General features: G+C 43.4%; 3 protein-coding genes across 14 annotated transcripts in view; 1 reads left to right on the forward strand and 2 right to left on the reverse strand.

Annotated features, from left to right (window-relative positions):
• Positions 1–472: 472 nt before the first annotated feature.
• On the reverse strand, positions 473–12,486 carry wrap53 (WD repeat containing, antisense to TP53). Of its 5 annotated transcripts, none has more exons than XR_016490324.1 (11): positions 12,033–12,264; positions 11,266–11,752; positions 10,841–11,039; positions 10,537–10,632; positions 10,329–10,437; positions 10,070–10,158; positions 3,698–4,714; positions 2,298–2,515; positions 1,763–1,866; positions 1,365–1,508; positions 473–1,179 (listed from the first exon to the last, which is right to left on the reverse strand). XR_016490324.1 is itself a non-coding variant. In XM_090214611.1 (11 exons), exons 2-11 carry the CDS (start codon positions 11,543–11,545, stop codon positions 948–950), a joined length of 1,695 nt encoding a protein of 564 aa, XP_090070737.1. In that variant the 5' UTR covers positions 11,546–11,752; positions 11,992–12,486; the 3' UTR covers positions 473–947. The 5 variants fall into 5 exon arrangements, 3 of the variants coding, with proteins under 3 accessions (XP_090070737.1, XP_036813829.2, XP_036813828.2); XR_016490325.1 differs by having other exon boundaries at positions 11,992–12,264; XM_090214611.1 differs by having other exon boundaries at positions 3,698–3,921; positions 11,992–12,486.
• On the forward strand, positions 12,233–19,762 carry LOC110500517 (uncharacterized). Its single transcript, XM_021577920.3, has 2 exons — positions 12,233–12,553; positions 16,833–19,762. Exons 1-2 carry the CDS (start codon positions 12,385–12,387, stop codon positions 18,239–18,241), a joined length of 1,578 nt encoding a protein of 525 aa, XP_021433595.3. The 5' UTR covers positions 12,233–12,384; the 3' UTR covers positions 18,242–19,762.
• Positions 19,763–20,119: 357 nt separating this feature from the next.
• LOC110500515 (GRB10-interacting GYF protein 1) overlaps positions 20,120–24,532 on the reverse strand; it is a 46,761-nt gene continuing 42,348 nt past the window's right edge. For all 8 annotated transcript variants that reach the window (XM_090214608.1, XM_090214601.1, XM_090214606.1 and 5 more), the window contains one exon: positions 20,120–23,521. The gene's annotated coding sequence lies outside the window, so the exon portion shown is untranslated. The remainder of the gene's footprint in view (positions 23,522–24,532) is intronic.

Genomic DNA, 24,532 nt, shown 5'->3' on the forward strand with positions numbered 1-24,532 from the left:
TCTAAGACGGTCGCTTAGCAACTTTCACAACACAACAGTGTCGCTCTCCAACTCGGCACTTAGCTCTACTTATACTCGTGGTTCTACAACGTGCGTCTGTGTGCATTTGTTTTGAGGGTGTGCTTGAAAGGTATATGACAGATCCTTCTCAGAAAACAAATATATATAGTCCCCTGGGCTTGTTAGAATAGCTTATTCTACAACAACTAAATATAGAGACAAAATACAACACATTAATTCAGCTGCAGCATGAGGTGGTTTCTGTGTGAAACCGATAATCCACCTGTAGCAGTTAGTTTGCCCTCTAGTGGTTTCCCTGGATTTGCAGACAGGCTACACCGCAACCAGCAATGGAGAACTTGCAAAAACAACCGTTCTTCCTATACAAATATTGCTAATCACTTACCCCCCCCCAGCAATTATGCTAACTGCTTACCGATTTTAATACATTCAGAAACTACAATATTCACCATGGCTTTACAAAAATATACATTTACTGATGCATGTATAGCGATGCCATGGCACCAGCTTGGCACTTGCAACAATAAAAAAAAAGACTAACACGAGGTAAACAGAACACTCCCCTAGAGCAACATATGATTGGAAGGTAGATTGATGTACATTCAACACAACACTGTGCTCATCCAACACACAGGGCCTGGTCTGGCTGTGGTGGTCATCTGAACCTGAGAGGTTTGGAATTGGTAAGCTCCCTGCTAGCATTGTAGCACATTACCTTTCAATTGTAATAGCATGTTAGCATTCACAATAGTTTGTACCTTGGCTTCGAGACTGGGGAAACTGTAATTCGCTGAATCCAAGGGACAATATATTGATTGCCATACTTTTAAAACAGAATAAGTACTACTACATTTTCTCATATTGGCAGTTTGACATTTGGTTCAGTCCAGAGGGGGGGGGGGGGGTTGAGATGGGCTACTCCACAATCAATCAATCACCACCACTGGCGGTGGTTCCTCCTGCGCCCCCTCGTTGGCTGGGCTAAGTGGTCCGGCCCACCACACAGTCAGAGCGTTGTCCTGTCTGACCTCTGGGGTAGGTGATAACATCACGACATCTCCCTCAGAGCCCGAGGAGTCTCCATCACTACTGTCCCCCGGGGAGAGGAACTGGCGCTGCCCGCTGGACGACACCAGCAACGGCATGAAGGGGTGGACACTAGGGGGAGATTGGAGGGACGAGAGAGACGGGACATTGACAGAAAATAAGAGCGATATTGAAATGACACATACGCTGCTGCCCCCAAACAGCAAGTGGGAGACCACTTCTAAAAATCTACATATTTAGTATATTAAATAGATACAGCAGTCAAACAATGCTAATAAAACCCTGGTAAAGCCTACCTGATGCCGTTGGTGCAGTCCCTATGGGCCTGGAAGTGGAGCTGAGGCTGCAGTAGCTCCTGGTTACCATCGGGGGGAGCTGTGAGGGTGTCCCACACTGACACCACCCCCTCTGTGTCACCACTCAACAAGTACCGGCCAGACCTACACACACACGGTCAGCATTAACAACTACACACACAGAGACAGACCGAGAGATGGTATAATATGAAGAGCAGTTGTGAAGAGTATAATCTCTGAAGTTGTGAAGAGCATAATATGAAGAGTAGTTAAGGGTGCAAGGGTATTAGGTGCTAAGTCAAGGGTTTCTCAAATGGTGGAACGGGGACAGGGGGCATTGGCGGACTGCGGTTAGCTGTGAGAGTAGCAGGAAGACAAGATCCAGGGTATGGACTTACGGGTCCAGGTCGAAGTAGATCCGCTGGTTGGTGGCCACATTCCTTTTCAGAGAGAATAGAATCTTTCCCGGGTCCCTCAGGTCCCAGCACAGAATCTCTGGGTCCTACACACACACACACACACACACACACACACACACACACACACACACACTCTTGTACAGCTAACCTTGTCGGGACTCAAAATCCTATTTTTCCTAACCTCTACGAAATAGCATTTGACCTTATGGGGACCAACAAAATGTTCCCAGTTGATGAAATTTGTGTGTGTTTAACTATTCTTGTGGGGACCAGAAGTCCCCACAAGAATAGTTAAACAAACACACACACACACACACCTCAAGACTTCCAAGTTAAATAATAACACTGATAGAGAATGTGGGTATGAGTGCGTAAATACAGTATGTGTTTTAGAGAACCACCCCGTTCTCCACTGTGCTCCTCCTACCCAAATCTCTCTGAGTGGTCCGTTTTATAAAGGACAACTCTTTTAAGCCCCATGTCTCCCTTTGAGGTTGTGTTTGCGTTCGGTCACCTTGCGACCCCCAGTGTACAGGTAGTGTCCGTCGGGTGAGAAGGCGAGGTGTGTGATGCCCCCGTGGTGCCTGGGCGGCAGCAGGGCCAGCTGAGAGCCGTCCTGGCAGGAGTAGAGGCCTGCGGTGCGGGAGTACGAGCCACAGGCGTACACAGACTGGCACGGGCTGAACGCCATGCAGGAGATGATGCCACTCTGACCCTGACCCTGCTTCTTCACTGGGGAGGGAACACACGCTCAGCGTCCACATGGGTTCAGATCAACATATTAAGGACCATTTGAGTTTGCGCTGCTGGTATAACTAATGGGTTAGAAATCTAGGAAAACACGTTTTATTTTACCAGGTAAGTCGACTGAGAACACATTCGCATTCATAGCAATGACCTGGGGAATAGTTACAGGGGATGAATGAGCCAGTTGGAAGCTGAGGATAATTACGGATGATTAGCCAGGACACCGGGGTTAACACCCCTACTCTTAACATAAGTACCATGGGATCTTCAGTGACCACAGAGAGTCAGGACACCCATTTAACATCCATCCCGAAAGACGGCACCTTATACAGGGCAATGTCCCTAACCACTGCCCTGGGGCATTGGGATATATACAGGTTTTTTTTTTTAGACCAAAGGAAATACTGCCTCCTACTGGCTCTCTAACACCTCTTCCAGCAGCCTCTGGTCTCCCATCCATGGACCGACCAGGACCGACCCTGCTTAGCTTCAGAGGCAAGCCAGCAGTGGGATGCAGGATGGTGCAGGGTGGTATGCACATCAGATCATTTGATGCAGCTGCGTTGGAATTATTTGATCACTTGAAAGAAAAATACTGCACTTACCAGGATCCCCTGTGTTTATTTTATTTGATTTAACTAGGCAAGTCAGTTAAGAACAAATTCTTATTTACAATGACGGCCTAGGAACAGTGTTCCTTGTTCAGGGACAGAACAACCAATTTTTTACCTTGTCAGCTCGGGGATTCGATCTGGCAACCTTTCGGTTACTGGCCCAAAGCACTAACCACTAGGCTACCTGCCGCCCCATTTATAGCTGACATTGCAAATTATAACGGATATTACTCTGTCTACACTGTAGAGAATGATTGAGCAAATAACATTTGGGCACCCAAATACAAATACTGTGCAATTAACACCACTACCAATCCGTAACTGGTAATGTACATCACCAATACGTTCCCCAACCCCCCCCTCCCCGCCCGTCCGTCCGTCCCCGGGGTGCACGTTCTGGTTTTTGGCCTAGCACTACACAGCTGATTCAAATAATCAAAGCTTGATAATGAGTTGGTTATTGTAAATCCGATATATAGTGCTAGGGCAAAAAAACAAAAACGTGCCCCCGGCCCAGGGCCGAGTTCGGGAAACCCCGATCTAGTCTACTAACCTACAGTGGGCCTTTCCTCACAATCTCTTCCAGGCCTGTCTGTGTAGAACACCCTGACTGTCTTGTCGAAGCCGCAGTAGAGCTGTGATCCGTCTGGGGAGAAGCAGAGGGAGTGGGCTGCGGTCAGCTCATCCAGATGGTTGTAGGGTCTGAAGCTGGCACGCAGGTCCCCGTAGAACGCATCCCAGATATGGACCGGGTTATCACGACTGCTGCTGGCTATACTAGGGGGGGGAGAGAGATGGAGGAAAGGATGGATGGATGGAGAGAAGGAAAAGGGATGGAGAAGGATGGTTGAAGAGGAAGAGATTGGTCATGGAGGGAGTTTAAGGATGGATGAAAAAAAGGGGTGGAGAGAGAAGAGGTTGAGGGAAATGATGGAGGTAGAAAGGAAAGTGTGGGTCACAACAGGACAAAGGAAGAGTCATTTTTTCATCTCACTTGAAAAACAGACACACTGCTTTGTGCCAGATCCATCAGAGAGGACATTTCAGTACTTCACTCCCCAGTCACTATTTCAGCTTGAATTTCATTCAGCCCCTCTTATCTATTCACTAACAGTTTGTTGTTTTAGAATGGACAAAAAAAAAACGAGCCATCAACAGACAGACATACTGTATGGCTTTTCAACTAACAGAACTACGGGGGGGAACCTAACAGCCCAACATAAACGCTTAAATATCACTGTCTGAACTGAGGCTCAATTAGCCAAGAGGAAATTAGCCTGGGCGGCTCAGTGCTCTTATGGCACTGTGTCTTTGTTCTGTCTGTTGGGAATCCCCTCATTATAATGGTACACCACAGCTAGCCTGGACGCCAGCCCAGAAAGCAATTCAAAGGAGGAACACCAGTGACCATTCTACACTCCACAGGAGGGTACACCACATGGCTTTGGGCAGAGAGAGGGAGGGCAAGAGGGAGGGAGAGCAGGAAAGAGGGAGGAGGGAAAGAGGGAGGGAGAGCATGAGAGAGAGAGGGAGGGAAAGGGGTAGGTAGAGCATGAGAGAGGAGGGAAAGCTGGAGAGAGAGAGAGAGAAACACACAAAAAAAGGAGGGAGAAATATGACAAAAACAGCCAAGAACCCCACTGCCACTCACAGACCCTCACCACATGCTTGCAAATGATGTCATGTTTTTACTATCTCTACCAATCAGATCTTAGTACATTCCCCAGACACCCAAACAGGAGTACGCCTCGTCCACCTGTGAGCATGACGCAATGATGTCTTCTAAACATACGGTTCATTTGACTCCCCGAACAAATGTTTAGGAAACGTTAGGGCCACGTCATCCCACCTGACTGACTCCACTCCGTAACCCTCAACAACACCAGACAAAACATCATGCTGTCTGAACACACAGACGGAGTTCACATGGTGGGTCAGCTCCGACTAGCATCCTCGTCCCCGTTACCCTGGCTCCTCTCAGGGTCCTTCCCTGAGACAATCATCTCCACTCGCCCTTCTCTTTCGTCAACTCGCTTTCCTTTTTTCTCATTCTCTCCACTTCTTCTCGCTGTGAAGAAATGTTTTCCGTTCCGTGTTGTTTATGGTTTGATCCTTCACTCCTTGTGTACTGTCCCCCTTCCACCCAATGACCCCGCTCTCTCTCTCATTCCCCCTCCTTCTTCTAGTCTAGAGGATATGTTGCTTTCCTCGCTTCGTGCGGTGGACCACAACCCACGCTGGGCACTGATCAGAGAGGAACCATCGGAGGCAGTGTGAGGGGGGGGGGGTTAAGCGGTGTTGGTAAGGAGGCCTCGTTAGCGGCCCGTAACAATGGCATTCTCCACGGTAACGGCTGGGCAACATTGATCTCAGCTTGCCACGGCACAGACGGAGTCATAATAATTACAGTGCTTTACTAAGGCCCTTTAAAAACAATCAGTTCTGTTAAAGCTGCAATATGTCACTTTTTGAGAGCCCCAAACAAATAGCCAATAAGTATTCAAACACTATTCAAACATGCCTCGCAAAGGGGGGCACCTACAGTATTGGTAGACGGGTGAAAATAAAAGCAGACATTGAATACCCCTTTGAGCATGGTGAAGTTATGAATTACACTTTGGATGGTGTATCAATACACCCAGTCATTACTAAGATACAGGCGTTTTTCCTAACTCAGTTGCTGGAGAGGAAGGAAACTTCTCTGGGATTGAATTAAAACGTCAAAAAATGTGGCAAAGAAATGAACTTTATGTCATGAATACAAAGCATTATGTTTGGGGCAAATCCAACACAACACTGAGTACCACTCTTGATATATTGAAGGATGGTGGTGGCTGTTGTAGTGACTGTATTACCACCACACTGGCAGTCATGAGTCACTCAGGCTCCCGAGTGGCACAGCGGTCTAAGGCACAGCATCTCAGTGCTAGGTGTGTCACTACAGACCCTGGGTCGATTCCAGGCTGTATCATAACCATTTGTGATAGGGAGTCGCATAGAGTGGCGCACAATTGGCCCAGCATTGTCCGGGTTTGGCCTCTGTAGGCCGTCATTGTAAATAAGAATTTGTTCTTAACTTACCTAGTTAAATAAGAAATGACGGCAGTAAAAATTGACCGTTGAGTCATGGTTATCTCCTCTTATGCATATGTATTACCCTTTAACCTAACCCCTAGCTAACATTAGCCAGCTAGACAGAATTCCTAACATACCATACCTTTTGCAAATTCGCATAATAAGAATTGTAATTCGTAACATATCCTACAAAATTGGGTCATGGGCAAACAATTTTAATACATACCAAAACATTATACTAAATGGAGTGTCTCCGATTTATGTACAGAAGAATACGAAATGAAGGAAATGAATGAAGGAATTGTCAGTAGAGGTACAGATCTGGGGAAGGGTACCAAAAAAATATATGCAGCTTTAGAAATCCAAGACCACAGTGGCCTCCATCATTCTTAAATGGAAGAAGTTTGGAACCACCAAGACTGTTCTTAGAGCTGGTCGCCCGGCTAAACTGAGCAATCGTGGGAGAAGGGCCTTGGTTAGGGAGGTAACCAAGAACCCAATGGTCACTCTGTCAGAGCTCCAGAAGTCCTCTGTGGAGATGGGAGAACCTTCCAGAAGGACAAGCATCTCTGCAGCACTCCACCAATCAGGGCTTTATGTTAGAGTGGCCAGACAGAGGCCAATCCTAAGTAAAAGGCACAGGGCAGCCCGCTTGGAGTTTGCCAAAAGGCACCTAAAGAACTCTGACCATGAGAAACAAGATTCTCTGGTCTGATGAAACCAAGATTGAACTCTGTCATGAATGCCAAGCGTCACGTCTGGAGGAAACCTGGCACCATCCCTATGGTGAAGAATGGTGATGGCAGTATAATGCTATGGGGAAGTTTTTCAGGGGCAGGGACACTAGTCAGGATCGAGGGAAAGATGAACAGAACAAAGTACAGAGAGATACTTGATGAAAACCTGCTCCACAGCTCTAAAGACCTCAGACTGGGACGAAGGTTCTCCTTCCAACAGGAATGGCTTCAGGACAAGTCTCTGAATGTCCTTGAGTGGCCCAGCCAGAGCCCGGACTTGAACATCTCTGGAGAGACCTGAAAATAGCTGTGCAGCGACGCTCCCCATCCAACCTGACAGAGCTTGAGAGGATCTGCTGAGAATGTGAGAAAATCCCCAAATATAGGTGTGCCAAGCTTGTAGCGTCATACCCAAGAAGACTCGAGGCTGTAATCGCTGTCAAAGGTGCTTCTACAAAGCACTGAGTTATCTATGCATAGTCACTTCAATAACTCTACCTACATGTACATATCACTTCAATTACCTCAACACCAGTGTCCCCGCACATCGACTCTGTACTGGTACCCCCTGTATATAGGCCCACTATTGTTATTTACTGCTGCTCTTTAATTATTTGTTATTCTTAGCTCTTACTTTTTTGGGGGTATTTTCTTAAAACTGCATTTTTGGTTAAGGGCTTGTAAGTAAGCATTTCACTGTTGTATTCGGCGCATGTGACAAATACAATTTGATTTGAGTAAAGGGTCCGAATCTTTACCCTTTTTTTAGTTAACTAAGCAACTCAGCTAAGAACAAATTCTTATTTACAATGACGACCTGCCCTGGCCAAACCCGGACGACGCTGGGCCAATTGTGCGCCGCCCTATGGGACTCGCGCAATGCCGTCGGGGGTACGAGATATATAAAAAAAATGTGATTCACATTTTCAAAGAGTCCATAAAGATTTTCCAACGGGGCTATGCAGTTTCTCCCGACGCCACGTGGGTACACTGCAGCATTCACTGGGAGGCTCTTGCTGCCAAGGGAATGCCTGACAGCTTGAAAGACGTTTTGGACACTACAGTGAAAATGGTTAACTTTGTTAAAGCAAGGCCCCTGAACTCTCGTGTATTTTCTGCACTATGCAATGATATGGGCAGCGAAAACAACTGGATTCGTTATCCCTTTCATGCCCTGCCTCCAGTCCACTTACCGATATCTGAGCAAGAGTGCCTCATTGAACCATGCAGCCGATGTATGTTCTGATTTCTAAGACATCCTAAGGTTTGTATCATTCACAACTAAAGTTGCCAAATAACTCTAAATCTAGTGTATAGGACCCGTTTCAAATTATCACTGACACTGAACATTGCCACTTCACTCGCGTACTCTCGTTCTGGAATGGGAAAAATATCCTTTCTATTTTATTCACCTAAGTACAAGTATATTCTTCTCACGATAAAATTACAGAATATCAAATAAATGGCAGGGGACTTATAAGCATATCTTGTCTGCTAAATGAAAAGGCCTACGGTTCGGCGCATTGCCAGATAACACAGTAGGCCAACTCATATTCTGTTCTTCTCAAATACTTTTCCGTCATATAATAATGTTTCTTTAGACATGGCTAAAATAAATAATGGATTTACTTTTAAATTAAATTGATTTATTATACTTTCTTTAAAATGTAGATGTTCCAAAAGTGGCATCCGCAGCTTGCATGAGCGGAGGCCTGGAGATGAACGCGTTTATGTTCATTAATGGTCAATTACTGTGAGACCGGCAGTCTTTTGCGTGACAATAACCGGTTGACAAAATTTCATGACCACCACAGCCCTAGTGGTAGCTGCATCATGTTATGGGCATGCTTTTCATCAGCAAGGACTAGGGAGTTTTTTGGGGATAAAAATAAACAGAATAGAGCTAAGCACAGGCAAAATCCTAGAGGATAACCTGGGATCAGTCTGCTTTCCAACAGACATTAGGGAGACAAATTCACCATTCAGCAAGACAAGAACTTAAAACAAGGACAAATACACAGTGGAGTTGCTTGCCAAGACGACATTGAATGTTCCTGAGTGGCCTAGTTCCTGAATGGCCTAGTTCCTGAATGGCCTAGTTCCTGAGTGGCCTAGTTTCAGGCTTGAAAATCTATGGCAAGACTTGAAAACGGCTGTATAGCAATGATCAACAACCACCTTGACAGAGCTTGAAGAATTTCTTACAGAATAAATGTGCAATTATTGTACTATCCAGTTGTGCAAAGCTCTTAGAGATTTACCCAGAAAGACTCACAGCTGTAATCGCTGCTAAAGTTGATTCTAACATGTATTGACTCAGGGGTGTGAATACTTGTGTATTTAATTTTCAATAGATTTCTAAAAACATGTTGGGTATTGTGTGTAGATGGGTGAGAAATCTATTTCATCCATTTTGAATTCAGGCTGTAACAACAAAATGTGGAATAAGTCAATGGGTACGAATACATTCTGAAGGCACTGTAGCTTAAAGGGAAATTTTAAAAAAACATATGAATAATCTCCAGCACCACCCTAACATCAACATGTGTGAAAATGGCACATTTCTATGTTTTGTAGTAAAAAAGATAGATCGATTAAGTGTTTCCAATGACATCATTAACCAATTAGTAGGCAATGCCTACTCATAATTGATCAAAATCACACCGATGAAGTCATCGGAAACACTTATCTTCCTCTATCGTTTAACAATAAAAGATAGAAACGCACCATTTTCACTTATGTTGAGGTGGTGCTGGAGATGATTAATACAAAGTTGAACCATTTTGAAGTCTCCCTTTAAAGCTGGAATCATTCAAGCTGGAATCCATAGCAGTGAAACTGCCATGTCCGTTATCGAGATTAGAACAACAAAGACGTTATTTCAAACAAAGAACTGTTTTTTCCACCCCCTTAGAACCTCATTGCAGGCGTGATAGAACAGCTGAATATGTAATGATTTTTGGGGGGACTGCGGTGCGTGACGTTCCCCAGCAAAAAACAAAAACAGTGGAACTGCTAACCCTACTGCGGATTCCATCTTTAAAGTACTTTGTGACAACTGTTGACAACAAAAAAAATGGCTTCATAAATAACGTTTGATTGATTGAACTCACAAGCAGGAGTCAGGGTCCAGGGAGCTCATCTTGGGGTACCAGCAGTAGTCATAGATGGTGTCCCCCTCTGCCATCTTCAGCACTGGACTCTGCAGGGGAGGGAAGGAGAGACACGAGATAAATACTGTGTTGATCTCCAAGGGGAATCTAGCCGTTTTAGTCAGTTACCCTGTGGTGTATTCATTACGCAATACGTTTTCAAGGTTGATCCCTCTCTGTTTTGTTGGCTTTTTAGTGAATTAAATCTCTGGAGCCTCACCATCTCAGTGAGCAGGTCCCAGTTGTAGCTGTAGATCTCTGGGGGGAGGTTGTAGACACGCAGCACGTTGTCTGCACTGTTGGTCAGGATGCACAAGCCATCTGGGGCCCTGGAGAATTAACAGTTACTTCTTCAGATAGCCTGTAAAGCTAAATGGATCCTAAAGCCACGTAATCAACCAAGGAACAATATTTTAAGAGGGAGTTACCATTTGCAGCCCTTGAGGTAGTTCTCAGGGAGGCTGGAGTACTCAGCCCAGGAACCAGTCAGCATCTGGGGGTTCTGGCTGAAATCGAGACCCAGGCTGCAGATAGGAGAGAGGGGATAAGAGTAGGCCGCAGTACATGAGAAATACATAGATGAGGACAAACAAAACAGTGGATGGATCATTTAAAGGTTTGGACACCCAAATATCACCGCAGAAATGTCTCTTCAAACCTCGAATCTCTGTGTGCTTAATTTTTTAGCTTCTAAATTATTTACCTAGAATAATCCTAAAATTCTTCACATACTTTTGTCCTTCGCTGGTGCTTTCAGCTGAGCTTTCCTGTTCCCCCTCTTCCACCTTCTCCTGTTCCCCCTCTTCCACCTTCTCCTCTCCTCCCTCTCTCGTGCCATGAGCCTCACAAGGACCTCCATTCTCATGGCATTCTACTTCTTCAGCTGCCGTATCTTCTTCTCCTCCTTCCATCACACTTGGCTGGTTGGCCTCTAACAGATATGGATAAACATTATGAGTTAAATACTATTATTGCATTAAGTCAAGAGGCTAGAGGCTATGTTCCCCATCTTCTATCTTTAAAAAAAAAACGTCTTTTTTTTTTTTTACAAGGAATGTGAATCAAACATATGATAAGCATTGACTTAGAATATTTAGAGAGATGCACACCAGTGAAGGAAGCTATTCCTGAAATACAACAACTGGTAACAACTTTACCTCCATTATGGGTCAGTACAGCCAAGTCTTCCTGCCTCAATCCTGCCTGTTCTATGGGTCCTCCATGTGCATCAGGGGGGTCCAGGCTGAGACTCAGCTCCAACCCATCTCCACTGAGCCTAGGCTGCTTAGCCGCTGGAGGGGCCTCTTCTTCTTTATTCTCCAAGCCCTCACCCTGGGATAGAGGTGGAGCTGATTGAGGAGGATCACTTTCCACCTCTGCCTCCCGCCAAACTCCTGCCACATCCCCACTTTCACCCCCCTCTACCGGACCAGACATCTCTCGATCACTATTTCGTCCTATCCTTCAGTGCTTCCTCTCAAATCTTCTTTCCCCCGGCGTCACAGTGCTGAGTTGTATATCCTGCCTCCCTGGTGGTCTGCCTGTGTCAGACGTTAGTGTGGTAGGTGCTACTAGGGTGCTTCTTCCTGCACTGTGGATGTCTCAGTTTGGTTGAGGTCATCACAGCACCCACGGCACGGGACACTGGAGGGGTAGAGGGGTTGGCAAGGAGAAATTGAATGCGAACACACTACATCATGGGTACACGTCAAATAAAACCCATCTAGGTAGCTAACAAACATATCACCAATCATTCAGCACTACATCACAATATCGACAAAATTACGCCATTAGTGTTGTTAGAATGATATTCAATGCGAGGGTTGGTTAAATGACGGCTAGTTTAGCAATTAGCTAACTAGCTACTATAAAACATTAGTTACAGATGGACAACTAGCGATGCTAACTAATGTTAGCTAGCTACCTCTTTGGTCGGCCTTACGGTTTTTCTATTAGGTTTCAAAGCCTCTTCGGCAAAGGCGAAACTCTTCTTTACTGAAATTGAGTATTCGAACGAGAACAACGTAGCAGCACACTGGACTTGGATAGCAGCAGTCACGAAGTCATGCTGCGAATTCGTAAACACAAGACACCGCCATGTTACGTTCACCAGAACTATCGCGAGACTTCAAGCTAAACATAGCCCTTCCTCGGAAGTAGGGGGCGACTTTTTTTTACGATTTTGCATTCCTTGTGTGGACAAAAGAAAGACACACTGACTGAACCAAAGATAATTTACATACGGCATAGGCTACCCAACCTGATCCACTGAAAAAATGTCTAAACTACAGTTGTTGCGTTTATTTTTAAATGAGCGTTTAACGGAGTCTGCTGCTGTGGAGATTTTCGAAGCAGTTGAGAAAGCGGTAGCGGAGTACCAGGAGGAGAATGATCGGCTACGGAGACTGCTGCGGTTCACACCAGAGATACAACTATGTAGAATAGGTTCGTATGTATTTTTTTGGTTTGTAAACACTCATTTGTATTATTTTAGCGATCCTGGTTTAAAAGCACGGATATCGATTCTGCCAATGGTGCATGCTTTTGTGGCATGTCGATATCCACGGGGTTAAGGGCCAGATAGATAATGAAAACCCTTCTATATATGATGCTTAGATTGAACGCGCTGTGCATTTCGTTTTAGGCTATCAAACAACATCCACAACGACCATGTTTTCCACTTCGTTTCAACCTGTTGTTAAACAGTTTTTAAATTTGAATAATCACAGTGAGGTGAGTTTTAAAATCACGATACTGTTTTGAGGACAAGTGTTTGATGTGATTTTCTATTGCATTTGCATTGATGCAACATGCAGGGGGCACCTTTTGGTTTTAGAAGTGTTAGGGACATAACTTGGCGGGGGGTCTGAGGGTAATCCCACTTTGTGGAGTATCTAAACGCTAATTTCCTGAATTTCGACACAATCTAATATGACCCATGACCCTTCTAGCCGTCTCTATTTAGAACAACAAAAAGTAAGCAAGAATGACAACAGTCATCAAGCTATGTAAGATACCGTTATTAAATATGTTTAAGGGAGAATCTGTAGATATACCGAGATGAAAAAAAAAACACTCTGCCAGAATTAAGCCATCCAACACAAGACCATAACATATGTCCCCTTTTGTGTTTTACACCTCCAGCAGAGGAATGACATTTCTGACTGCATGATGTTCAGTTTCACTGGCATATAGAAGAGCCAGCAGCATACCACCTTGCTTCTGAAGCTAAGCAGGGTTGGTCCTGGTCAGTCCCTGGATGGGAGACCAGATGCTGGTGTGGTGTTGGAGGGCCAGTAGGAGGCACTCTATCCTCTGGTCAAAAATAAAATATCCTAATGCCCAAAGTGATTGGGGACACTGTCCTGTTTAGGGTGCTGTCTTTTGGATGGGACATTAAACATGACTCTCTGAGAGCATTGAAGATCCCATGGCACTTGTGTTAACCCCGGTATCCTGGCTAAATTCCCAATCTGTCCCTTAAACCATCATGGTCACCTAATAATTCCCACCTTACAATTGGCTCATTCATCCCCTGTAACTATTCCCCAGGTCGTTGCTGTAAATGAGAACGTGTTCTCAGTCAACTTACCTGGTAAAATAACAGAACAATAAAATAAATATAGTATGTGGTCTTACACTGCAGTTATTTATGTTTGAGATTATATGAACATGACTGGGCATTCTAACATCTCTATCCATTCATCATCAATAGTGTTTCCCAGGTCTTCCTCACATTTTTGTTTTACATGTTTCAGTGTCATCGGCGAAAGCCATTATCAACCCTTGATACAGTTTGGAAAACAACTTCAGAGATTGGTCAGACTGCCTTAAAATAGTTTCAATCTTTTGAAGCTTCTTGCTTGTCCAGTGTTTGCCGCACTGAGAGAATAAAGTGTTGTATCTGCAAGAGTTCACCTCTGTGCCGTCACAGACTGGTCTTCCCTGGCTGCCTGACCCTGATGAGACCCCTGTCACCATCTGCTCCTTCTCCGATGAGGCTTGACAAAGAATTACCTTGGTGTACATTTATTCATTGATTCTATTCTTGAACAATATAACGGTTCAATAATTGAAATGATCATTATTCCCAGATCCCAGACTGTTGCCTACCCATCAACTCAAGATGGGATATTGTATCCATTTACTGATTGTTATAATGCAAAATTCAGTTGAGCTCCGTAGACTGGTCTTCCCTGGCTGTCTGACTCTGCTGGGACACCTGTCACCATCTGATTCTGCTAAGACATGATGAGCATAGTGTTGTGTACTGACTGTGCACCATGACATTGAAGCCTGTAGTGCTGTTTGTGTCGGTGTGAAAAGTAGGAAATTAACTAGGGAAACTTGACAGATCAACGTTACGTTGCTATACTGACTAATAAAAACTCACATTACGTTGAAGAAACGTCAGAATATATCGGTCTTCAATCGTTTAGCCTCTGGTTAAATCGTTTGAGTCAGGTCTAGTGATTTGAGGCAAAAATAATAGCTAAAGTTGATAAGCTAGCTAGCTAGCTAACGTTTGGCTAGCTCTAGCTAATGGTACATCATAAAATTGACTTCTGTTGAAACGGGACAAAAAAAAGGCTACAATACATTTCCATACTCACAACAGCTGTTAGATACTGCTACCTGACAGATAGCTAGAGGCTAGCTAGAGCCGAATTGGCTGCTAGTAATGTTAGTTCATTCACTTCAGTCGAGAGGGGGTGAAATACTGGCTAACGTAACATGTCAGTTACACTACTACCTCAGCACTGGGAATAAATATGATCTTTTTTTTCTGTCAAACAGCAGTTACCTTGCCAGCTAGATCAGTCAACTAAAGAGTAGCCAGTTTCTGCTCTGTTTGCTTTTACAACTCAGGGAAAAAAAGTGCAACACAGACAGCAGCTGCCCCTGATCATCTCTCCCGTGCTAGTACTATACGCCAGCCTTTCAGAAGCTTTGCCTTCACACAGCCTGTCCGCATGCTCTGTGGTGTCCCATACAGTCCTAAATCCAGCTGTCTGAAACAGCCTACCCAACTGCTCTGAGGCATCCACATGGTCCTAAAGCACACCGGAGCTGTGTTTTTTTTATTATCAGAGTGCGATTATAAAACTGGGGGGGACAAAAATTCTATTTTAGAATGTGGGGGAGTCGTCATGTTCCCAGTGAACGTTGCGCATTGATGTCAGAGCGGTTAGAGGGACAATAGAACCCTGAGGAATAGGCTATCAGTGACCTGATGGTTGTTAGCAAGTTGGGTACTACCAACACATGTCCAGAGTTGCTGCAACCTGGTCTCAGAGCATTTTGTATTATTCTGTATGTAAATCCGAGACACTCCATTTACAAATTACAATTCGTATGCTATGATAAGAATTTGCAAAATGTACAAAATGTTATGAATTTGAAATAAAATGTGGCTAATAATGTTCGCTAGCTGGCTAACGTTAGCTAGGCTAGTGGTTTGGGTCATGAGTGAGGTTAAAGGGTTAAGGTTAGCTAAAAGGGTTAGGTAACATGCAAAGTAGCTAAAAAGTAGTAAGTAGTTGAAAAGCTGCTTATTAGGTAAAATGCTAAAGTCCTCCGTGATGAGATTTGAACTCGCAACAATTTCTTGCTAGAAGTTTGCGTAACCATCTGTCTTATGTAACAATACCAAACAAAACATATCATACTAATTTTAGTTTCTGGATTTACATTTACTGTGTTATGTCTAGTCTATGAGACCAGGCTGCCAGAGTGTATAAAAGGAGATTGTCACTCAATGGTCATGTGGGCATTTTTTTTCATGACTGCTGGTGTCAATACAAAAATACAAAAAACAAAAAAAAGATACCTTATTTACATAAATATTCAGGCCCTTTGCTTTGAGACTTGAAATTGAGCTCAGGTGCATCGTGTTTCCATTGATCACCCTTGAGTTGTTTCTAAAACTGTGGTCATTTAAATTGATTGGAAATTATTTGGAAAGACCTGTATAAGACCTATATAAGGTCCCACAGTTGACAGTACATGTCAGAGCAAAAATCAAGGAATTGTCCATAGAGCTCCGAGACAGGATTTTGTCAAGGCACAGATCTGGGGAAGGGTACTAAAACATGTCTGCAGCATTGAAGGTCCCCAAGAACACAGTGGCCTCCACCATTCTTAAATTGAAGAAGTTTGGAACCACCAAGACTCTTCCTAGAGCTGGCCGCCCAGCCAAACTGAGCAATCGGGGGAGAAGGGCCTTGGTTCAGGGAGGTGACCAAGAACCCAATGGTCACTCTGACAGAGCTCCAGAGATCCTCTGTGGAGATGGGAGAACCTAACAGAAGGACAACCATCTCTGCAGCACTCCACCAATCAGGCCTTTATGGTAGAGTGGCCAGACAAAGCCACTCCTCAGTAAAAGGCACATGACAGCCCGCTTGGAGTTTGCCAAAAGGCACCTAAAGACTCTCAGACCATGAGAAACGAGATTCTCTGTTCGGATTTATTTATTTATAGGGGACAATGCACATTAATCAACATCAATATTACAACATCCATGTAAATGTGCCAGGTTTAGTCAAAAGCTAATTTCCACTGTGAATGTATAGCCTACAAAATGAATTGAACTTATAAACAATTGATATATGTGATTAAATAAGTGTCTGTATCACAACACGCATTTTGAAATGGCATTGTGCACTCAGGCATATCCAAAGACTATAAATGTAACCTCTGCTTCTCCTCTCCTTCCCTCCAGACTCCCTGCAGTTTTCTCTTGCTGTCTCTGAAGAGAAGGTTCCCCCTGAACAGCAGCACTGTGAGCAGGAGTGGAGCTCCAGTCTGGGGCAGGAGGACCCAGAGCCCACACAGATCAAAGAGGAACAGGAGGAACTCCGGATCAGTCAAGAGGAAGAGCGGTTTCAAGGGTTGGAGGCTGACATCACAGAGTTCAAATTCCCTCCTACCTGTGTGAAAAATGAATGTGATCAGGAGGACCCACTTCAGTCCGTGACTGAACAGACTATGGAGAACAGAGAGAGTGACTCTAAACCAGTTGATCTCAAACCTTTTGGGACTGTGACCCACCTGAAGGGTCTCGACATTCCCTTTGACCCTCCAGATAATCAAAACAATGCCTCCAGTCACAGCTCTGCTACAAGCAGCGACCAAGTAGGACTTAACAGCAGCCCCCCATTGGATCTAATTGTGCACAAACTGGCTCACACAGGGGAGAAACTGTTTAGCTGTGGTGACTGTGGGAAAAGCTTCAGTCAAAAGGAACACCTAGGGAACCATGTACGCATTCACACAGGGGAGAAACCGTTTAGCTGTGGTGACTGCGGGAAAAGCTTCACTGTCAAGGGGAACCTAACTGTGCACAAACTGGCTCACACTGGAAAGAAACCATTTAGTTGTGGTGACTGCGGGAAAAGCTTCTATCAGAGCCAGGAACTAACTGCGCATATACGGACTCACACTGGGGAGAAACCGTTTAGCTGTGGTGACTGTGGGAAAAGGTTTTATCACAAGATTACTCTAAACCGACACATTCAGACTCACTCAGGAGAGAAACCGTTTATCTGTGGTGACTGTGGGAAAAGGTTTTATCACAAGATTACTCTAAACAGACACATTCAGACTCACACAGGAGAGAAACCATTTATATGTGGCGACTGTGGGAAAAGCTTCAGTCAGAAGGAACACCTAGGGAACCATACACTGACTCACACAGGAGAGAAACCGTTTAGCTGTGGAGACTGTGGGAAAAGCTTCAGGCAGAAAGGGACCTTAAATACGCATAAACTGACTCACACGGGAGTGAAATCATTTAGCTGTGGAGACTGTGGGAAGAGCTTCATTCTGAAGGGGTCCCTAAAGATGCATATACAGACTCACACAGGTGTGAAACCATTTATATGTGGAGACTGCGGGAAAGGCTTCTATCTGAAGGGAGACCTAGGTAAGCATATACTGACTCACACAGGTGAGAAACCATTTAGCTGTGGAGACTGCGGGAAAAGCTTCAGGCAGAAGTCGGCCCTAAAGACGCACACACTGACTCACACTGGAGAGAAGCCATTTCACTGTGGAGACTGTGGGAAAAGATTCAGTCAGAATGGGGCCCTAAAGAAGCATTTATTGACTCACACAGTGAAATCATTGTAGCTGTGGGGACTGTGGAAATCTATCAGAAAAGACGCCTAACTGAACATATCCAGACTCACCCAGGAGTTAAACAACATGACTGCTCAGTCTGTGACAGAACATTTGTTACGGCTCATCTGCTGAAGCATGTTAATAATGTCCTCAAAGAAAGAAACCGGGAGGACAAATACAGCTGCAAGCAGCCACGAAGGCTCCTGGCCACAATATTTCTTGAATTTTAATTAGAGCATTCTGTTAGTGAACCTTTTGAGCAAGATACTTTGCCACTTGGTTTTGATACTGCCTGGAGAAGGAGTGACAATGCCGCAAAAATCAAGGCTTTTTAACCAATAACTCCACCCCCTCCCCCCAATGCAAATTTAGTTACTGAAACGTACTCGCAGTTGAGAAGATTTGTTAACAGTTTGACGTTCACAACTGAATTGCATTCTGTTTTTGGAGATACCGACACGTGCTTCGTAGTAGACCTTCCTTGTGGTGTCCTTAAGCCCCTCGAGGCAAGTCAGTTAAGAATAAATTCTTATTTACAATGATGGCCTACAATGATGGCCAAACCCTCCCTTAACCTGGACAACTCGAGGCCAATTGTGCACCGCCCTATGGGACTCAATCAGTACTAAGTTGTTGGATGGATCAAAGAGAAGTTGAGTAGTTTGGGTTAAGCTGGGTTTGGTGTGGACATGTCGTTTTGTTTTTACAAAATTGACACTTTCTCCATCATCTTTTGATTAAATTCTTAGCTTTTCACATAGGAGTTCTTAACTTCTGTTTTGAGTTAATCGGACGTGGTTCATAGGAAGATTTTTAAAGATTTGTATGGTTCAAACTTCCAAAATGAATGAAAATCCAAAATGGCAGAGGTCATAGCTCCTTGGGAGAGTCTCCTTTGGAAAAAAGTCTGTCCTCGACTCCTGTCCTCCTCTCCGTGAACCGGAAACTGATACGTCATTTGTTAGTTGTCGGACGGAGAGAAGTGTCATCCAAAACCCATTAGATGAGAAAGCCAGAGGTCCCGCTCCAATTACCTTCTCCTCCAATGGGTTTTGAGAAGGAGACAAGGAGTATGCCATTTGAGATCTTCCCATAAGTACCCTTTCAGCAGCTAGCGCGGCATTCTTTCAGAATATGCCACACCCCCTTTGAATGGTCTGTTTTCTCAAAGGAGAAAAACATGCACCCGTTTTAAAACGATACACTACTTATCCTTTTATCCATAAAATGTCTTGCACATCCAGCTAAATTTTGTTTTGATCACTTTACACATTTAATTTGGGATTCTACCCCTGTAGCGCGAGTGGAGAAGGGTAGTCTCATTTCATATGAGCGCATTTCGGTGAATCCCAAACCAGCCCCTTGCCGCTACCTCCTCCGTTGTCACGTGTTGCTGACGAAACTAACGAGGATGACTTCCATCGAGTGGCAAGGGGATCAATAAACCCTTCGACTTCGGGACACACTAGTGACTTGAATGATGCGATTCATGTTCCATATTTTAATAATAAAATGCACATGAAATTCAAATGAACAATTGACTAGCAATACTCTTAACAGTTAAACTTATCATTTGGGAGGTATTTCATATGTTTTGAGTCAAGCAATGAAATCCAACACAAACAAACACACATTTCCTATAATTAGGCAAACTCCAAACATATCTTAGTGCGTGTTGGGGATAGCACTTCACTCTGGAGCCTGCTTGGTTCGAAATGGCAATCAGAGGCTCTAATTAACTGCTACATCCAGGGCAAAATGGTTTACCCTCTTGATGGTGGAGAGAAATGTACGTTTTAAAGTGTTCCATTTCATACGTTTGTCTGAGCAAAAGGAATGACAATTTATGGTAAGAATAGGGAAAAACAGAAATAACATTCATAGTCATACCCATCAAATGCATTTTATTTAATCACTTTTGGTTCTCTTCAAACAAACAAAAACCAAACTATTTACAATTCTTTAGGTTCTTTTTCTGAATGCATTTATGTTACTAAACTCATTCAAAAAGTTTAAGTGATGGAATTGAGCTGACTGGGTGAAAAAAGGGAAAATATCATTTGATAAATTGGTAAATTAATCATCTCCCCCAGGGGCATCACAATGCCAAAACATCAATCACTTTTGAACTTCAAGGATTAACAGAAAATCAGAAAAATGTCAACAGCTGGAGACTTGACAGACTAACATATCATAACCACCAGTCATTCAACAGCAGACTAGAATAATTGATGGCTACATTTGAAACACAGCTCCCTGCAAACCAGCATGCCACTGGCATCCTTATCTGACCGATGGAATTTGAAATAATGACAATACCCTGCTCTCTCTGTCTTCACAAAGTACTTCAGTGACATTTTAGATATTCCCCAATCTGCACTAACCAATACATCAACTGAACCAAATGGACTGAATAGAGTGTATTCAAAACCGACCCAGCTAAAACGTAACTTTCTGAGAACCATATGTTTATTAGTTTGGTGAGAGTCTGGTTGTGTTGATTTTGCATATGACCTTTCCACAACTTTCTGGGAATGTTGCAGGATAGTTGCTTGACTTTGGAACATTCTCAGCACTTTTAAGTAACTTGAAGAAAAAAAAATGTAACTACTTTTAACAGAATGTTTCCTAAAAGTTCAAACATGGTTACATTTAAGTTCAGTTTTGGTAATGTTTTAAGAACATTCTCCAACTGGTTTGACATCGGGAATGTTCTCATAGTTCAGAGAACGTTAAACAACATTCTTCTGTGGGAATTTCAGTACTTCAGCATAACGTTTCCTCATGGTTCTATTTAAAGTTCTCATTGTTTAAAACTTCCTATAAAAACTTTAATGTTCAGAGAGCGTTATTTCAAAACATACATTCTGTTCTCAGCATCACCAAAACACTCTTGTTAAGTGTGTTTGGGTGTGGTGGCCGCACCCACTAATTGGCCACACCTGTGCTTGAGTGCTGTTTCCTTTAAAAATGTGGTCTGTTTGAATAGACTCAAAGGAACAGATTTGTATGTGTAAAACAAACAATGGCACACTAGCTCCATCCTGATGGCACCGTAGACTAATTCCAGAAGATTATAGGTTCGAATCTCACAGATGCCATGTCACAATTTTTTTTATGTTTGCATGAATTTCCATGTGTCTGATCTGTGCTTGGAGTTTAAACAGTTAACCCCAAATAAGCTAGCGGTGTTCTTGAAACTTTCAGTGAAAGTTAAGGAAGTTATTTAAAAAAAACTTCAAGTACATAGAATTTCCGTTCTCAGTGTTTAATAAAACCTCAGAGGGGAACTTCAAAGGAACCAGAGTAAAACGTTGTATGAACCTCCCTGCAACCTAAAAATAAACATTCCCAGAACAGGCAAAGTTTTCACTGCTGTTCTCAGAACGTACACAGAACGTACATTTTTTTAATTCTGTTTTACCAGTTAGGAAAGGTATGGCTTCTTCCCACAACCAATGGGAAACAAAAAAACACGACGTTCCCACAACTTCCAAGGAACCAAATGTGCTAGCTGGGTAGAAAGCCAAAGCTAACATATATGGAAAAACCTGAACCACAGCCATATCCTACAACGGAAGTTAATACTTGTTTGTCGGACCAACCAGAACTGATTCTAAATAGGAAAACACGTTCAAAAGAATGAATCCATTCAACCTAACTGACAGGGGAAGTATTGGGTTTCTCCATACGAAAAACAAACTAACAAGTTTCAGAACTGTTCCAAGCACCTTCAGTAGAAGAGAGACAAACCCATTATCAACTGTATAATGGTATACATATAGCAACAAGTATCATAGCCACTCAATCTGTTGCGTAAACCTTGACTCGTATACAGCCATTCAATACCATTAGCTACGGTAGTCGCTTCTAATATACAGGGACATAAGTCATTACAAATGGTCAGTAGTCAAATGTTTAGGGACAATTTAGGCTACTCCGAGAACGCCAAGAATAAATATATCCTCCATTTTAAGGTGTGGTAAGCACCAAGATAAAACAGTTGAACATGTTTCAAATCAAGTCTCACAAAACCAGCTTCTTAGCAAAGACCAATTTATCAAGCAAGAATTTAGCAAGGACTGTCTGGGAGTGGTCTGCGTGGGGAGGGAAACTAAACTAGCTGTTATTGGCAGAGAGGTTTGGAACGCTTTTTCTTATTGGTCTATGTCACCATGCAGGCAAATACTCCATCCCACCAAAATAGTATTTTCAAATAGCTCTTAAACTAAAAGAGCATTAACATTTTCACAGTTTTACAGTATTATTCAAACCTCAGTGTGGAAATATACTATATATATAAAGTCGTTTTTTTGGGTGCACTGGGCCTTTAACATACCCTTCCAAGTCAGCTCAGCTCCACACTATACTCCAGACTTCTCATTCCTCACCCTACACCAACTAAATGTATAGGCATTTAAAACTGGATATCTGAAAAGAAACACTCTTGCTTTCAAAAAAGGCAAACCACCATCATCATCATTGTCGTAAGGGGTTTTCTACAGTTCTACTTTCATGCTAACGTGCGATAGATGCTGGACAGAAATAACGTAACATACAACAGTATTGTTAACCAATAAGACAGTCCTGTCCAGTAAGTAGAACAGACCTCCCTTCAAATGCTATTGTCCTTATGTTCTCTTACTGTTTATTGAATATTTAGAGTTTGCCATACAAGGCAGATCTGTACAGTTAAGGCATGTTGAACAGAGAGAAAATAAAAACAATTAGACGAAAACAAAATACTTTCACGTTATTTACATAGCAGTTTGAACTCAAGTGTGTAGTATTGAGCCTTTCCGCTTGTGTGTGTGTGCATGAATGTGTCATGCAGTGTTTCCCAAACTCGGTCCTGAGAACCCCAAGGGGTGCACGTTTTTGTTTATGCCCTAGCACTACACAGCTGATTCGAATAACCAGCGCTTGATGATTAGTTGATTATTTGAATCAGCTGTGTAGTTCACCCCTTGGGGTCTCCAGGACCGAGTTTGGGAAACGCTGGTGTAATGACAGGCTCTATTAGTTGTGTGTGTGAATGTGGTTCTAGAAAAGAGCAAGTCTTTTTGAGAATGTGTGCTTGCAATTCTTTTACCAGAATCCAGCTGCGTGTACTGTACACATGAGTAAAGCTGTAGTCCACCGTTCAAGTTCCTCTGCTTCTTCGGCTGCTGTGGTTTCTGCTTGGCACTTTTACCACCAGGGGGCAGAGAGAAGAGGAAAAGAAAGGTTTGAAGATACAGTACGCTCCATCTCCTTTCCAACAGAGGGCAGCTAGGAACAGTTAGAATCCTGTGGAAAGAGAGAAAGAAGATCTTCATTAGACAACACTGAAAACAGAACTGCGATAAGGACAACATAGCTACCAACATTATACAGTAGATTCACGAAGGAAGAAAAAGTATAAACATTAAATAGTTAAGTGATAATGCCAGAGAAGCCGATGTTTGGAGGATATATTGGCACGGGTGTGCGTTGATGGCCGGCAAACTGTGCTACCATATCCTCCAAACACCGGCTTCGAGGGCACTTTTATACAACGGGTTACCAACATATTACAATACTGATCGACAAACAGTACCAATCAAAAGTTTGGACACCTACTCATTCTTTATGTTTACTATTTTCTACATTGTAGAATAATAGAAGACAAACTATGAAATACCACATATGGAATCATGTAATAACCAAAAGAAGTGTTCTTCAAAAGTAGCCACCCTTTGCCTTGACAGCTTTGCACAGTCTTGAAGGAGTTCCCACATATGCTGAGCACTTGTGGGCTTCTTTTCCTTCACTCTACGGTCTAACTCATCTCAAACCATCTCAATTGGGTTAGGTCAGGTGATTGTGGAGGCCAAGTCATCTGATGCAGCACCATCACTCTCCTTCTTGGTCAACTAGTCCTTACACAACCTGAAGGTATGTTTTGGGTCATTGTCCTGTTGAAAAACAAATGATAGTCCCACTAAGCACAAACCAGATGGGATGGCGTATCGCTGCAGAATGCTGTGGTAGCCATGCTGGTTAAGTGTGCCTTGAAGTCTAAATAAATCACTGACATTGTCACCAGCAAAGCACCCCCACACCACCACCTCCATGCTTCACGGTGGAAACCACAAATGCAGAGATCATCCGTTCACCTACTCTGCATCTCACAAAGACACGGCGGTTGGAAGCAAAAATCTCAAATTTAGACTCGGACCAAAGGACAGATTTCCACTGGTCTAATGTCCATTGCTCGTGTTTCTTGGCCCAAGCAAGTCTCTTCTTATAATTGGTGTCCTTTAGTAGTGGTTTCTTTGC

The sequence above is a fragment of the Oncorhynchus mykiss genome, chromosome 21 (genome assembly GCF_057628025.1).
Source record: "Oncorhynchus mykiss isolate SJ-2025 chromosome 21, ASM5762802v1, whole genome shotgun sequence".
In the NCBI taxonomy this organism is placed as follows: Eukaryota; Metazoa; Chordata; class Actinopteri; order Salmoniformes; family Salmonidae; genus Oncorhynchus; species Oncorhynchus mykiss.

Excerpts from the sequence above, each read along its gene's own strand:
- wrap53 (XM_090214611.1), bottom strand. The coding sequence starts at position 11,545 with ATGTCTGGTCCGGTAGAGGGGGGTGAAAGTGGGGATGTGGCAGGAGTT. Across the intron at positions 3,922-10,069 it reads CTGGACCCTGACTCCTGCTT|TATAGCCAGCAGCAGTCGTG; the intron begins GTGAGTTCAATC and ends TCCCCCCCCTAG. Across the intron at positions 1,867-2,297 it reads TGTACACTGGGGGTCGCAAG|GACCCAGAGATTCTGTGCTG; the intron begins GTGACCGAACGC and ends GTGTGTGTGTAG.
- LOC110500517 (XM_021577920.3), top strand. The coding sequence starts at position 12,385 with ATGTCTAAACTACAGTTGTTGCGTTTATTTTTAAATGAGCGTTTAACG. Across the intron at positions 12,554-16,832 it reads GATACAACTATGTAGAATAG|ACTCCCTGCAGTTTTCTCTT; the intron begins GTTCGTATGTAT and ends CCTTCCCTCCAG.